At 39.0% G+C, this 14620-nt stretch overlaps 1 protein-coding gene across 4 annotated transcripts in view; it reads right to left on the bottom strand.

Annotated features, from left to right (window-relative positions):
- ANKRD44 (ankyrin repeat domain 44) overlaps positions 1 to 14620 on the bottom strand; it is a 373934-nt gene that overhangs the window by 135820 nt on the left and 223494 nt on the right. For all 4 annotated transcript variants that reach the window (XM_027865874.1, XM_027865875.1, XM_027865872.1 and 1 more), the window contains exons 5-8: positions 11843 to 12043; positions 11136 to 11223; positions 8384 to 8526; positions 5991 to 6203 (exon numbers count right to left, since the gene is read on the bottom strand). In XM_027865874.1, the coding sequence (XP_027721675.1) occupies positions 5991 to 6203; positions 8384 to 8526; positions 11136 to 11223; positions 11843 to 12043 (645 nt within the window). The remainder of the gene's footprint in view (positions 1 to 5990; positions 6204 to 8383; positions 8527 to 11135; positions 11224 to 11842; positions 12044 to 14620) is intronic.

Raw genomic sequence — 14620 nt, 5'->3', positions numbered from 1 at the left:
AAAAATGGAAGGATCAGAAGGTAAAGGGATTCCCTCCGACTACAGGACTACAGGCAAATGCTAGAGGATCACTTGCTAGGTATGTTGTAGATTGAATTGTTGTTCAGGTATAGGATTGATTAGGTGGTCTTCAGACTCCCTTATGGTACCTAAATTTCAAGTCAGACCCATTATTCATCGTAGTAGTAACAGTAGTGATTATTGTAATAATAACACATTGAATATTAGGGTACCTTTTCTCCTGAGATTTCATAGGGCTTTTGCATCTTACTATTTCTTTTAGGTCTTAGTGGTGCTTGCTCCAAAGCAAGACTTAAGAGATGTAGTGGATAGAGTGATGTATCTGAAGTTAGGAAGAGGAGAGTTCAAATCCTGCCTTAGATAGTAGCTGTGTGACCTTACTCTCAGTTTCCTCATCTGTAAAATGAAGTTAATAATATCACCTACTTTGCAGGGTTGTGAGAATAAAATGAGATACTATTTGTAAAGAGCTTTGCAAACCTTAAAGTGCTATAAAAGTGCTAGCTATTATTATTATCATTATTATTATTATTATTACTGATGTTAAAGGTGGTACTATAATGGAACCTATGAAAATTAACTGAACAAACTAAAGCAAAGTTGGAAATACTGGTAGATTTTTCCTTAGCATATTCTAATCTTAGAAATCCTCAAAACAGATAAGTTTTCTGAAAAAATTTCTCAAAATACTTAAGTTCACATAGCAGTGTGATATGGTAGGAAGCAAGGGATTGGAGACAGTAGAATCTAAATTCTAATCCTGGCTTTAATATTTACTATCCATGTGACCCTGAACAAATCCTTTAATTTTTCTGGGCTGTGGTTTGGTCTTCTATAAAACGAGGCTGGATTTAATTCTCTCTAAGGTCTCTTCCAGCTCTATGTCTATGCTCTTATGACCACATAAGTGCTAAAGGTCATACAGGTAGTAAGAGTCAGTGGTAGGATTCGAATCCAGGTCTCCTGTGACCCTAAGCTCAGAGATCTTTCCACTAAACCATGCTTCCTCTGAGGAAATATTGGTAAAAATAAGCATCAAAGACACAAATTTATGCTTAGGCATCATTATTTCTCTAAATTTTGCTCTAAATGGTATTTTCTTTTAAATTTAAAATATAGCATAAAGAGTTTGTTTTTATGCAAAAGGAACATTCAAACAGTATGAATGTATTTTAAATCTCATCTCTAGAAGAAGTGCCTAATGTGGCTGATATCCCATAAGCCAAGGCACCACTGTTTACTGAGCAGCATTTATATAAATTGAAGTCATAGTGCAATTTATAGTCTAAGACGTATAGCTTACAAAGTCTGCCCTACTTCAATGACAGTAAATATCTCCTCTCCTTTATCATTGCTTCTTTTGCCTTGTAGTGTTTGGATTTTGGTGAAGGTACTAATGAACACTGACAGAATGAAAGGAAGGAAAAAGAAGAAAAGATGAGGCACGTGTGGCTAGGACAAATTACTTCCAACTGTCATAGGGATGGTGTATCCATCTTCAATGCCAAGCTTATTTCATGTCCATTACTTCAGTCTTCTCTTTATGTTATACACCATTGAACCCGAGCAGGTGACCCTTAGGATATGCTCAAAGAAAACATTAGTTGGGGTAACAGGAGGTGTGAGGGATTGTCTGGTGTTGACTACTGCCACGTGAAGTTTGTGGCAAGATGGGGTAGGAACAAGATATTAGGAAATAACCAGAGCTCACGCTCCCGAGGCAGGGGCTGTGCTAGGCGGAGTTGTGGTGAACTGGGATGGGAACTGGATACGGAGAAGTAACCGGAGCTCACGCTCCTGAGGCAGTGGGCAGTGCTATGTGGAGCTGTGATAAGCTGGGGAAGGAACAGGATACAAGGAAGTAGCTGGAGCACGTGCTCCTGAGGCAGGGGGCTGTGCCACGTGGGAGTGGGACGGCAGAGAATGAGTTCCCTTTGTCTAGTCCCCTCCCTAGGTACAACGTCAACCCCAGACGTCTCCTTCCTGACTTCCTGGGTCATGTACTTTCCCTTTGTGTAGCACTGACCCCAGACGCCTCCTCCCGGTATCTGGGCCTGACTTCCTGGGTCACGTATTTTCCCTTTGTCTATGCACTAACCCCAAACGTCTCCTTCCTGTATCCGGTCCTAGACTCCTGCGCCACTTCCTCTCCCTTGGTGCGCTAAACCCAGACATCCCGTTCCGGTATCTGATCCTACAATCAATGTAGGCGGGCTGAAGAGGAGGGGCTAAGTAGGTACTTAAGGAACAGTAGAGATCAGAGCTCGCTCTCTTTTGCTCCTGCTCTCTTGCTCTGGCCTTCCTGCTTGGCCTTGCTGTGATGGCCTCTGAATAAAGCTCGAGTACTTGCACCTCCTGATCGGCTCGTCTCTGTGTTTATCCGGGTGGGCACCGAAGACTGGTAAGTATGACCTTGGCAGCCTGCTCCTTATAGGAGGAGAGTGCACGGCACGGCCGGCACAAGGAGGGACAGCTGTTTTCTGATGGCTACCTTGCATCTTGTGGAGCATTTATGGAAGGACATGGATAACAGAGAGAGAGAGAGAGAGAGAGAGAGAGAGAGAGAAGGTAGATCTTGAAGGTAAAAGGTAGAAGGTTGCAATCTTGGAAAGATAAATTGGAGCCATATTGTAGAGGGCCTTAAATATCAGGCTGAGAGGTTTACTCTTTACAGAATTGTCAGAGGGAAGATATTGAAGTAAAACCACTTTAAAATTTATTATGCTTCTTCTATTTGTAAGTTATATCAGACCATACATTGGGTTACTAGAAACTAGTCACTTCTTCTAATACAATATGATCAAATGTTGACGATTCAGGAGACAAGATTCCATACCACATTGGTGACAAAAAGAACTGTAAGATACATGACCAACACTGCAATCCTTACCTTTTCTCAATCATCATTTAAATGCTGTGACTCATTCAACTGATCATTTCTAACTTTCAATGCTAACAGGTAATATATGGATAAGAGTTGGGTCACCTGACAGACTCTGTCCCAACTGAGGAGAAGGAGGTATAACTATAGTGTACATGTAAACACTGCAACCAGAAAGGAAAATTCTTCATTTGGGCTTTCACCCTGATTAACAGGGCAAAACTCAGGACAAAGAGAATTAAAAGGATTTTATTATAATTATGTCAAGGTAGCAACACACTGATGGGCTGATCTTCGAAGATCAGCAAGGGCTTCAAGGTGGGGACAGCTTTTATAGGTAACTTTAAGACAATCCAAATAGGTCCACTTCAGTGGAAAAGGTTGGGCCTTGAATCTCAGTTCCTCTCCAAGGTAGCAAGAACATGACAATTTGCATGTAGGGGTACGGGAAAAGGACTAGGTAATACAAAAACTGCAGAGTTGGTGTCTCCTTCTCCACCAGAGCCTCCCCAAACACTCTTTGATAGGCAGGGTTGGGAACAATGCATAACTGAGTCAACATAACTTTCAACACAGACACCTTGCTTTGGGCAAAACAACAATCCACTAAGGACTCAAGATCAATGACTCTGAAAAAATAGTCCAAAAAAAACTACCTGGTACTGGACCCAGTTTCAAATTTCAACTCCTACATCCAATTTTTATCAGCCATCTGGCTCCATCTTTCACCAATGCTAAATGCTTTCCAGTGTACCTCAAAAGTATGGATGGAGATGAACTACATTTCCCAGGATTCTCCCACCCATAACCCTGGGAAATTCCAGCAGGATTTGGCAGCTTGATAGCACATGCTAATCTTTTTGAAGACTATATGAGTTCTCTGGGCTGTATTTCAACAGAGAAGAGCTAAAATGAGGGCCTGAAAGTTAAAATAGGATAGGGATAGGAGGCCTGAGTGTCTGAGCTGTTGATAGGGAACACAGACATGGAATGACACTAATGAAAAATGGCCAAACTGGCTCAAAAACAAGTTTACTTGAAATAATACATGATGCAAAATGGAGTATATACAGAGATTGGCCTCAGAATCAGGAAGGCCTACGTTCAGTCCTCCTCCTCTGATACATACTGACTGTGAGACCTTGAGCAAGTCATTTAATGTCAGTGCCTCCAGCAACTTCATAGGGTTCTAAGTTTTAGAAAAGATTTTAATTTCCATTGGCTGAGCATATTCCTCAGTAGCTTCCCATAATAATGAAATCAGAAGTCTGGTAAAGAAAGTAATTAATCAACAAACCTTCTATACACCAGGCACTGGGGAGTACAAAGAATAAAAAAAAAATCCCTGCTCTCAAAGATAAAAATAACAATGATGATGACAGCATATAAAGATAAATCCAGACCCCAGATAACAGCTCTCATATTTAAAATCATGGTTAGTTCATGAGAGAAAATGGAAATCAAGAGGATTATTAAACTAAACTAAATTAAATAAGCACTCTTTAAGGAACACTTAATGGGGTGGGGTAAAGGAAACAGCCTAAACCAGCACAAGAATGAATTTTAGATGCAGCATCTTTGCCACAGTTTAGGATTCACAAACAAATGGTAATGATCGGGGCACAGGATCTTGGACTCCCCCCACCCCCCTTTCAACTTTCCCACAAATTTCAGAAACCCAGCCCCTGAACCCAGATCGCTGGCATTCACCTGAGGTATCAGCATAATCCTTTCAACTGTCCTTTCATTATGTCCTCCCTCACCCAGCTCAACCCTCCATTCTCTGTTAGTTACCTCCAACCCAGCCCAAACCTTCTTTCTCAGTTACCTCCGGACCACCCTATGCTATTTGCCACTCCTTAATCCCATCCAAATCTTTCTGTGATCTTTTTTCCCTATAAAAATATCAAATGTGCAAACTCACTAAGAGTCTGGCCCACTTGTACTGATGTTAAAAATAAACTCTCTACTTGGACTGGAAGGCTTGAGTTGTCTAATTCTTTCAAAGCAGAGCCATTCCTTGTACCCGTGCATTTTGGGGTTCCCAGCACCCTGATGCCACAACATAATGAAGAAATGAATGCTATCACAATCTGGTGCGTGAGTGCACACACACACACACACACACACACATACACACACACACACATACCCCTAAGCATTGTGGGGGCAAGGCAAAAACTCAATACCAATACTACTTGATGGCACTGTGGGCTGATGCTATGGTTTTGAAACCCAATGTAGAGTTAGCTTCAGTGAGGGGGAGAGGCCCCTGAAGTATTTGAGGGCATCCAGCCTCAGTCTAGTCCAGAGACCCTTGAAAGAGCAATAGCAGTCCAATTTATCACTCTAATTCTCTTATCTGTCAAGTAAGCTCAGTATTCAATTTAATGACATACTCTGGGTTGATTCAACATTCCAGAAACTCAGGGTACACTGAGAATAGACACTGGGCAGAAATGAAGTACAGCCTTAAGTGGCACATTGTTTACATTATGATGGCTTAGAATGAGGGCCTTCCCCTCCCAGACTGATATTTTTGTGATGGTAAATTGGTCCATCTCTTTTCTCAATTCTTACCTAGCCCACAGACATTGAATGGGCGTGGTCACAGACAAACTGAGATCTGGGAAGGACCTTCATTTAAAAAGGCCAAGGTCACTAACTGCATCCTGGGGCAATTGCCCAGTAGGCTTGATTTTTGTCTTACCATAGGACTTTGATGATTCTGGAGGAGAGACTGAAGGTGGAAGCTCTCTCTCACTTAAATCCAAATCACATTCCAGTCAATACATCACCCTCAAGAAGAAGGATGAACAAGAACAACAAAACAACAGACAGACCCCTCCCCCCCAACCAAGATCAGTTTACCTTCAGCATGACAGTGCCAGACAATGTCACATTTTAAACTTTAAGGCTCAGAGTTATTATTTAAATCAACACAAAACCTCCCAATCTAAGTAATATGGTATTTAGAGTAATCAATTTTGCATTTAGGAAGGCTCACAGAATAGATGGGCAGCATCTAGAAAGTCTAAAAACCAATAGCTACCAATTACCAAATATTCTCCTGGGAGGTGAAGCTCACCTGGACATTCACATCTGCCCCATTGTTCACTAACAGTTCCAGACAGAGAGCACCGTGAGTAGAGGCAGCAGCAAAGTGCAGAGGGGTGAATCCACTGGTATTAGGCTGGTTCACATTGGCACCATAATCAATCAGCTCATTGACTACAGCATCTTGTCCATTATAACAGGCGATGTGAAGTGCCGTATTTCCATAGACATTGATTTCATCAATCTGCAAATGAGACCAACAGGGGGCAATTACAATTATTGAGGCCAATTTACTCCCTTTCATAATGAATAATGGGATTTCGGTAGCAACAGGAAGGTGACTCCAATTAATCAATGTATATTATTCAGTACCTACTCAGCACTTGACACCGTACTGGGGGTGGTATAAAATTTATGATGAAAAGATACAGCCCCTACCCTGGAAATGCTTACAATATAAAATTAAAGATCAAAATAAAGCAAATGAGATAAAAAAGGAGCTTGCCAACATATGGGAAGGGGTCATTTTTCATAGATATTATTTACTATATTACCTCATTACCATGTATGAATATGTAGTACTAACAGTTTCTGCAACATGAAGTGGACATTTTTCAGGAACAGGAGATAGTGTGATAGCAACTGCACTAGGCTTGACATCAAGACACTTCCAGACTAGCTTTCACACTTAGCAGCTCTGAGTGACCATGGGTAAGTTCCTTAACCTCTCTGAACTATTTACTCATCTGGAAATGGGGATAATATAAATGGTACCCACCCCACAGAGTTATTTACAATAAAGAACTTTATAAACCTTAAAACACTATATAAATGTGTCCTTATTATAAAGGTGTGAGTTATTATTTCAAGAATTGAAGAATTATAAGATTGAGGGCTGGAAGATTATCTAATTTAACCCTTTTTATTTTACAGATCAAGCAACTGAGGTCCAAAGACGTTAAATGACTTGACCAAAGTCGGACAGGTGCATAAGTAACAGAGATGGAATTTGAACTCCAAGTCTGGAACACTTTTTACCATGCCCCCTATTTGAGGGGATTTTCAAAAGCCTGTATGGCAACAAAGGTTTTAAGTCAAAGTTACGTATTAAAAAGAGAGGATGGTGATATAATAGAAGAAAAATCTAGAGAAAGGTGATAGTAAAAATAAGGGTGGAGTTGAAATGAGCATAAAGAAATGTGTTTAGTGAACAGGAGGAACACAATAGGAAGATAGCTAAGGCTTCAAAGAGAAAGTGGTGTCCAAGAGCAGCTTTCAGCTGTTATTCTGAATCATTTCACGCCAAGTCTTCATCTAGGAGCAGAGGGCAGAGACATAGCCCACAACCCTGCCTGAAGTAGGGAAGCTAAGAGACCTTTCCTGCTGCTTTCATAATACTGGTCTCCTGTCTCTTCTCCTGAGCTAAGGAAGCATAGGGGTGGGAGACGATGTAGGTGGAAGTGCTCTGACTGGCTCCAGTCTTATCATTCTCTCATTTCAACAAAAGAAACTGTGGTATAGTTGGGAAAGGGCACTAGATTTGAAGGCAGAGGCTCTGGATTAAAATCCCAGTCTTGCCTCATACTACCTGTCATTTAATCTCTGCGCCTCAATTTCCTTATCTATATAATGAGAGTTGGATAAATAATCTCTCAGGTACCTTTCAGCTCTAAATCCTATGATCCTAAAACCTCTAGTGTTCTCTCATGCTTAGAAACCAAGATTTAAAAGACCAGAGGAGAAGGGTCCCAGTAATTTTATTCAAACCATGTTCAACTCATAGGAAAGAGTGACAATCAAGAAGATTATTAATTAAATGAGTACTCCTTCCAGGTACCCTAGTCAAAGTAGAATGACGAGCAGTCACTGCAAGCCTAAATTATAAATATAACTCCTAAATATTTGACCATATTTCAAGGATCCACAAGTGCATGCTATTCCTCTAGTCTTATACCCATTAATAATGAGGGTTGGACTTGGATTCAGAAGATCCAAGTTCAAATCTCAGTTCTGCCCCTCACTTCCTTATGTGACCCGGGACAAGTCATTTCACTTTTCTGGCTTCCTCTTCCTCCTCACATGAATGAATTGGACTGGGAGACCTGTGATGACCTGTCTAGTGATAAATGTCTAGTGCTAGAACCCTAAGGGTAAATCCTTTCATCCCTGCATGTGATTTCTGTTTCAGCATCTCTGTGTCTCCCAGGATAGTAAAGGTCAGCATCTTTTTGATTTTTCACTACCTGGCAAGGCCATCTTTTGCCCTTCTACTGAATTGAAGAAGAATGAAAACAAGACTATGAGATGTTGACCCCTGAATTAAAATGCAAATATGCTGTGTAAGTGCTATAACAACAACAACAACAACAACAATGAAACATGAACACAGTCATCCATCTATGAGTCATCCATGGTCCATCTTACCTCCACCCCTAGATTGAGGAGGTGTTTAACCACATTTACTTGTCCGTTGGAGGCTGCAGCATGCAGTGGGGTGTAACCTTTCTTGTCCTTGCATGTGACTTCGGCACCATGGTTAATAAGCAGTGCCACCACTTCCAGGTGGCCTTTAAAAAGATAAAGTGGCAGAAAGCATTATGATTATGATTATTTAGTTTTCTGAATTTAGAATCTTGAATGTTACAAACATCAAAACCAAACCCCAAATAACTCCACGTACAAAATAGAACAGGAAAAAAGGATTATGTGAAAATGCAAATCTTTATGAACTTAAGTTCATACAGCTTGAGTTTTTTTAAAGTATATTAAAAAAATGCAACGTGTTACTTTCAAAGTTGCCCTGCTTCTCTGTTTCCTTTTGAATTTCTTTCTGTTTCATAGCAGAAAGTCACTTACCATCTCAGTGCTCACTGTAACTCTGTGAGTTGTAGAGAAAGTCTTGACATGAATAGGTAAATGGAGTTCCTCACATCAATGAAATCACAGATCTAGCCCCTATCCTTATCCCTACCTGCTGTGCAGAAACAAAATAGTTTTTTTAAAATACTAATTTAAATACTAATTTTAAATACTAAATACTAATTTTTAAAATACTAATACTAAAAATTTAAATATTAAATGTGTCCATTCTCATGCCTTAATGGACAGTAAAGTGAATTTAATTTTCAATCAATCACTCAATCAATAAACATTTCTTAAGCTCCTACTATGTGCACTGTGTTAAATGCATTTTTTGATGGCCAAAGACCTTTCAGTGCCTCAAGGTCATCATACTGAGCATCAATGATCGTTATACAATACCTTAAATATAAAAATATAGGTGGTCTTATGAATAGGATTCAAAGTTCGGAATCAAGAAGAAAGAACTGGATTCATACGCATCCTCTGACACTTATTGGCCATGTAGCCTAGGAATGATAAGTTACTTAACCTCTAGGTGCCTCAGTCAGTTTTCTAGGACTTATCCACTATATCACAGGTGGGTCACAATCTGGTAATGGGACCTGTCTTGTCACACCAGGAGTTCCCTACACTCATAAAATCATGCATCCTTCTTGTATGACATTAATATCACTCCTTATCAAGTAGATATAGATGATTTGGGAAATTAGGCTGAGCAAAAGCCGATGCCAGGATACAATCTAGACATTGGCTTTAAATGATAATTATTTAAAATTATCTGTGATTTTTGGTTTATTTTCTTATAATTTGTCTCTTTCTACTAATAACAGAATACAAAAAAAAAAAGAAGTCTAGTTACCTGAAATTTTTTCTCAGAAATTTCTTATCTTTATTTTTCCTTAGGATTTTCAAAGGTAAATTTTTTGGAATTTTTCAAGTTCAAGAATGGTGACGCTGTGCTTTAAAGTTATTATTCCCACATTACTTATCTAGCAACCAAATTGGATTAAGTAAAGCCAGATTTCTAGGTAAGTCTCATTTTGATCTGACTAAATACTCTTGAAAACTATTCATCTTTCTATCTGTTTTCTAAGCACTAGACAGGAATAGATATCACTTTGGTAAATACTAGAAGTCTTGTTACTAGTGGAAAGAAATACTGCTGCTTTGAGAGTGAAAATAAGTGACTAGCAATCATGATTACAAAGATGATTCACTCTAAAATTTTAACTGGAGGTACTTGGTCAAACCCAGACACCCAAATCTAATGCTGTTTGTTGTTGTTTATCCTTCATTCTCAAAGAGGACCAATAACATCACAAGGGTGATGTATTGACTAGCTTGTGAATTGGATTTGTATAGAAGTCTACCTCTTATCTCCTTTAGGCTTGCCCTGAAGAAATTTTCCATCTAGTCATTTTTGCCAATGACACAAAAGGGGGGGGAGAGAAAACCATCCCTTCCCCTCAATACCAAGGAGTGGGATTTCTTCCTCCGAGAAGACAGAGTTAGGAACTGCATACAAAAATTTCACCTTGAATAGAGGACATGATAATACAACTCTTCTTCCAAGTTACATAGTCATTCAATTCAAATTAGTTCTTTAACCTATGTAGTCAATAACACATAATACTAGTTCATATTTTAAAAGCACTTTAAGGTTTAGAAAGTGCTGTCCTTAGAATAAAGCTGTGATAGTTATTTATCTCCATTTTATAGCTCAGGGAATTGAGTCTCAGTAGTCTTAATGGCAGACCAAGTCTCACCTAACTTCAAGTCCAGGGATCCTTCTATTACAATATATTGTCTCTCAAGTAAAAAGCCACAATAAGTAAGAGTAGTCAAAATATTGTCAAACTAGAGTTTGAGCCCTTGTTTTTGCAGGCCAGTCAATGTCTTTTTCTTTCTTTCTTTCTTTCTTTGTTTCTGTCTGTCTTTCTTTCCTTCCTTCTTCCCTACTTTTTTTTTATCCTTCTTTCCTTTCTCTCTTTTTTTAAATACTATTTCACTTCTATTTCCTGGTATAGCACATACATTTTATGCAAACTTCCAACTAGGCCATGCAATTTTGAAATAGCATGTTCCTTAGACTCATCCTTTCTCTTTAGGGGAAGCCAATCACCAGAGTACCCCTGCCCCTGCCCAAAATGTAGCATTCATAGTAGTCTCAGATCTTTGGACAGAAGCTGTACTGGCCTGGAAACCAGAGCTAGAATAGGTAAATACTCAGGGAGGGTCTGAAAAAGCTTCTCTGCAGGTGAATATATCCAGTTCAATTTTGTGAGCACTTCCCTTTAATCCTAACAGTCCTTACCCATATATGCTGCCCAGTGAAGAGCTCTCCTGTCCTTCTTGTCAAATGCATTGATGTTTGCTCCTTTAGCCAAGAGCAAATTGACCATCTGAAAAAGCCAAGCAAGAATAAAATCAAACATGTACTCTGTGACAGACTGTCTTCCTATTGTGCAGGGCTCCTTAGCCTGGGGTCCATGAACTTAGTTTTAAAAATATTTTTGTAACTGTATTTCAATGAAATTAATTTCTTTTGTAATCTTGTGCAATTTATTTTATTCATTTAAAAATGTTATTCTGAGAAGAGGTCCATAGAGCTCATCAGACTACTAAAGGGATTCACAACACAAAAAAATAAGTATTTCTGCTATAAAGGACCTGTAGTATCAACATCCAAATGGAGATAAGGGCCTTGGATCCAAAGAAGGCAGAAAGATTATACGGTCAAGAGTTCTGGAATGCACATTAAAAATCTGGTAGGCAATGAAAAGAGCCTGGCCACATACACTGCCAGCCTACTTTCTCTCATTTCGAGAGAAAGTATTGTGAGATCATACTATTTCAATTCACCATTATCTAAATGTAAAAATAAAAATGGTAACCTAGGACATTTCTTTGTCTAAAATTATTCTATTATGTCATTCTCAATCACGATACGTATCTCCACAATAGGCAAAGAGAGAGTACGGGGTGAACATTTGCACTCCTTGTGACTTGCTGCCCACCCACCTCCACATGGCCATTCAGAGCCGCATGGTGTAAGGCTGTCCGCCCGCCTCTGTCAGAAACGTTGACGCTGCTTAGCAGTGGGATGATGACTTCTGCACACTTAACAGCTTTATTTGCGGCAGCTACATGGAGAGGAGTCTGCCAGTTCTTGTCCCGAGCATTGACATCAGCTGAGTGCTTAATCAATACTTGCACGGCTTCCTAGAAGAGAAGCAGAGTCTGAGCTAGCATCGTTAACCAACATTTATCAAGCACCTATAAGAGGTACCAGGTAATGGGAACACAAAAAGCCATGTGACTCAGTCCCTATTCTCAAGGGTCTTATGATCTAGTTGGGGAGATTTGGGAGTGTATGTCTCAAGATAACATATAATAAAAGATAGCTTATTTTGCATGAGTGATACAGACAAGAAAATGTTCAGAGAAGGAAGTGATCCCTGAAGGCTGGGGCAGAAAAGAAAGACTTTATGGAGAAGGTGGGACTGAAACTGGATCTCAAAAAAAGGATACCATTTGGAGAAGTGGAAAGATGGGAAGGGCAGTCTAAGCAGGAAGAGCAGGAAGAGCAAAGGAAGAGTTACACTACATATCAGAGGGACATTGTAGACCAGTTTGTTTTATACAGAAGAGTAAAGAGTAGGATCTGAAGTAGACTGGGGCTAGACTACATATCAAAGATTGAAATTTATTTTTTATAAGCTGTCCAGCTGAAAAAAAAAAGTAAACTTTTGCACATTAATAATACATTGACATTTAGTCAGTCAGTCAACAAGCACTGATACAAAGAAAGAGAAAAATATGTCCCTTACTGAATGGACGAAACAAGATGCAAACAACTATGTACATATAAGATACAGACAAAAATAGATGGAAAATAGTCTTACTGGGAAGGAGCTAGCAGTGGGGGACAGGGGAATGGTGAATGGGAAAGAAATGTAAAATTTCCAAAGCACTTCATGTATATTATCTTATTTGAGCTTCACAACAACCCTAGAACGGAAGTGTTATTATTTCCATTTTACAGAAGAAGGAAATTAAACATGGGAGTTATGTGATTTGTCCATGGTCATAAAGTTAGGCAATGTCAGAAATGGGATTTAAACCTGGACTTGCTAACTCAAATCTAGCACTCTGCTAATGATGCCACACTAGAGAAGATACATACAGAGACATTTATAATAGATCTGTGATGGTCAGGATCAAAAGAATTATATTTTTAAAAGCTACGGATCATATTTCTCAATGGTATGTATAGGAAGGAAGGAAGGGAAGGTGGGAGGGAAGAAGGAAGAGAGGGAAGAAGGAAGGAAGGAAGGAAGGAAGGAAGGAAGGAAGGAAGGAAGGAAGGAAGGAAGGAAGGAAAGAAGGAAATAAGTATTTATTGTCTCTACTATGTATCAGGCACTGTGCTAAGCACTTTACAAATATTATCCCATTTAATCTTTGCAACAACCCTGAGAAATACGTACAATTGAGGAAATTGAGACAGAGAAAAGTTAGTGATGTGCCCAAGGTCACACAACTAGCAAGTGTCTGAGACCTTGAACTCAGATCTTCCTGACTCCAGATCTTGTGTGCAATCTACTGCCACACCCAGTTGCCTCAGAATCTTATATTTTGCTGAAATAGGGAGGGGAGGAATAAATAACATACACAAATAAGTAAATACAAGGTAATCTAAGGAAACAAAAGATAGTAACAACCAAGTGGATGGAGGGAAGAACAAGCCATTAGTACAAGTAAAAAAGGAAACAGGTAAATGGAATTTCTAATACAGGATATCTTGATTCAATTTTAGGACTTAATGACTTCAGGAGTATAAACGCTACACACTTTTTAAAAATTGAAAGGTTAATTATTTAAATATTTAAAATATTAACATATTTCTTATTAAAATTCAACATAATCACAGTTTTGTGCTATATATTGTTCCAGTAGATTTTCAAACTTTGTAAAACTTTTCAAGGGGCAGCTAGGTGGTGCAGTAGATTGAGTACTGGGCCTGAAGTCAAGAAGACTACTCTTCCTGAGTTCAAATCTGGTCTCAGACATGTACTAGTTATATGATCCTGGGCAAGTTATTTAACCCTGTTTGCCTCAATTGCTCATCTGTAAAATGAGCTGGAGAAGGAAATGGCATACCACTCCAGTATCTTCACCAAGAAAACCCTACATGGGTTCACAAAGAGTCCAACATGACTGAAATGACTGAACAACAACAAAAACCTTTCATCTGCTGCTAAATGACTAGACCACATTTGTAATACTAGCCTTAAGATCACTAAAGAACAAAGTTTTGAAGCATACACAATTTTTAAATTGAAAATTCACAAAACTAAATGAGTTTAAATAATTTAAAATAATTAAGCTCTGAAATGATGAAATGATGGTCTTGGTAAATTTGCAGCATTTATATTTCTGAAGTAATTAAAACTTAAAATTGCACTAAGACTTTTGGGACACATCAAATACCTCTTTCCATTTGAATTACATGGAGGTTCCCAAATTCAAGAACTGCTTGAGCAGTAGTAATAGCCTTTTGGAACTTTTGTAGCCTAGTGAGGGGCTCATTACTGAATGTCCCTTTCATTTCTCTGTTTTTCAGCTAAGATGACAACATGGTAGGTCAAATGGAATCCCAACTCTATAATTTTTATTCCAGCAATTATAAAGAAAGATTAACAGCAAACAAACATGGAGGAAGAAATGGGAGAAGTAGGTACAACATGAATCAAGCAAAAGAGGGTTAACACACACATACACATACACCCATACCCA

The sequence above is a fragment of the Vombatus ursinus genome, unplaced genomic scaffold (genome assembly GCF_900497805.2).
Source record: "Vombatus ursinus unplaced genomic scaffold, bare-nosed wombat genome assembly UNPS02014779.1, whole genome shotgun sequence".
Classification (NCBI taxonomy): domain Eukaryota; kingdom Metazoa; phylum Chordata; class Mammalia; order Diprotodontia; family Vombatidae; genus Vombatus; species Vombatus ursinus.
This window is presented reverse-complemented; position numbering and strand designations above follow the sequence as displayed.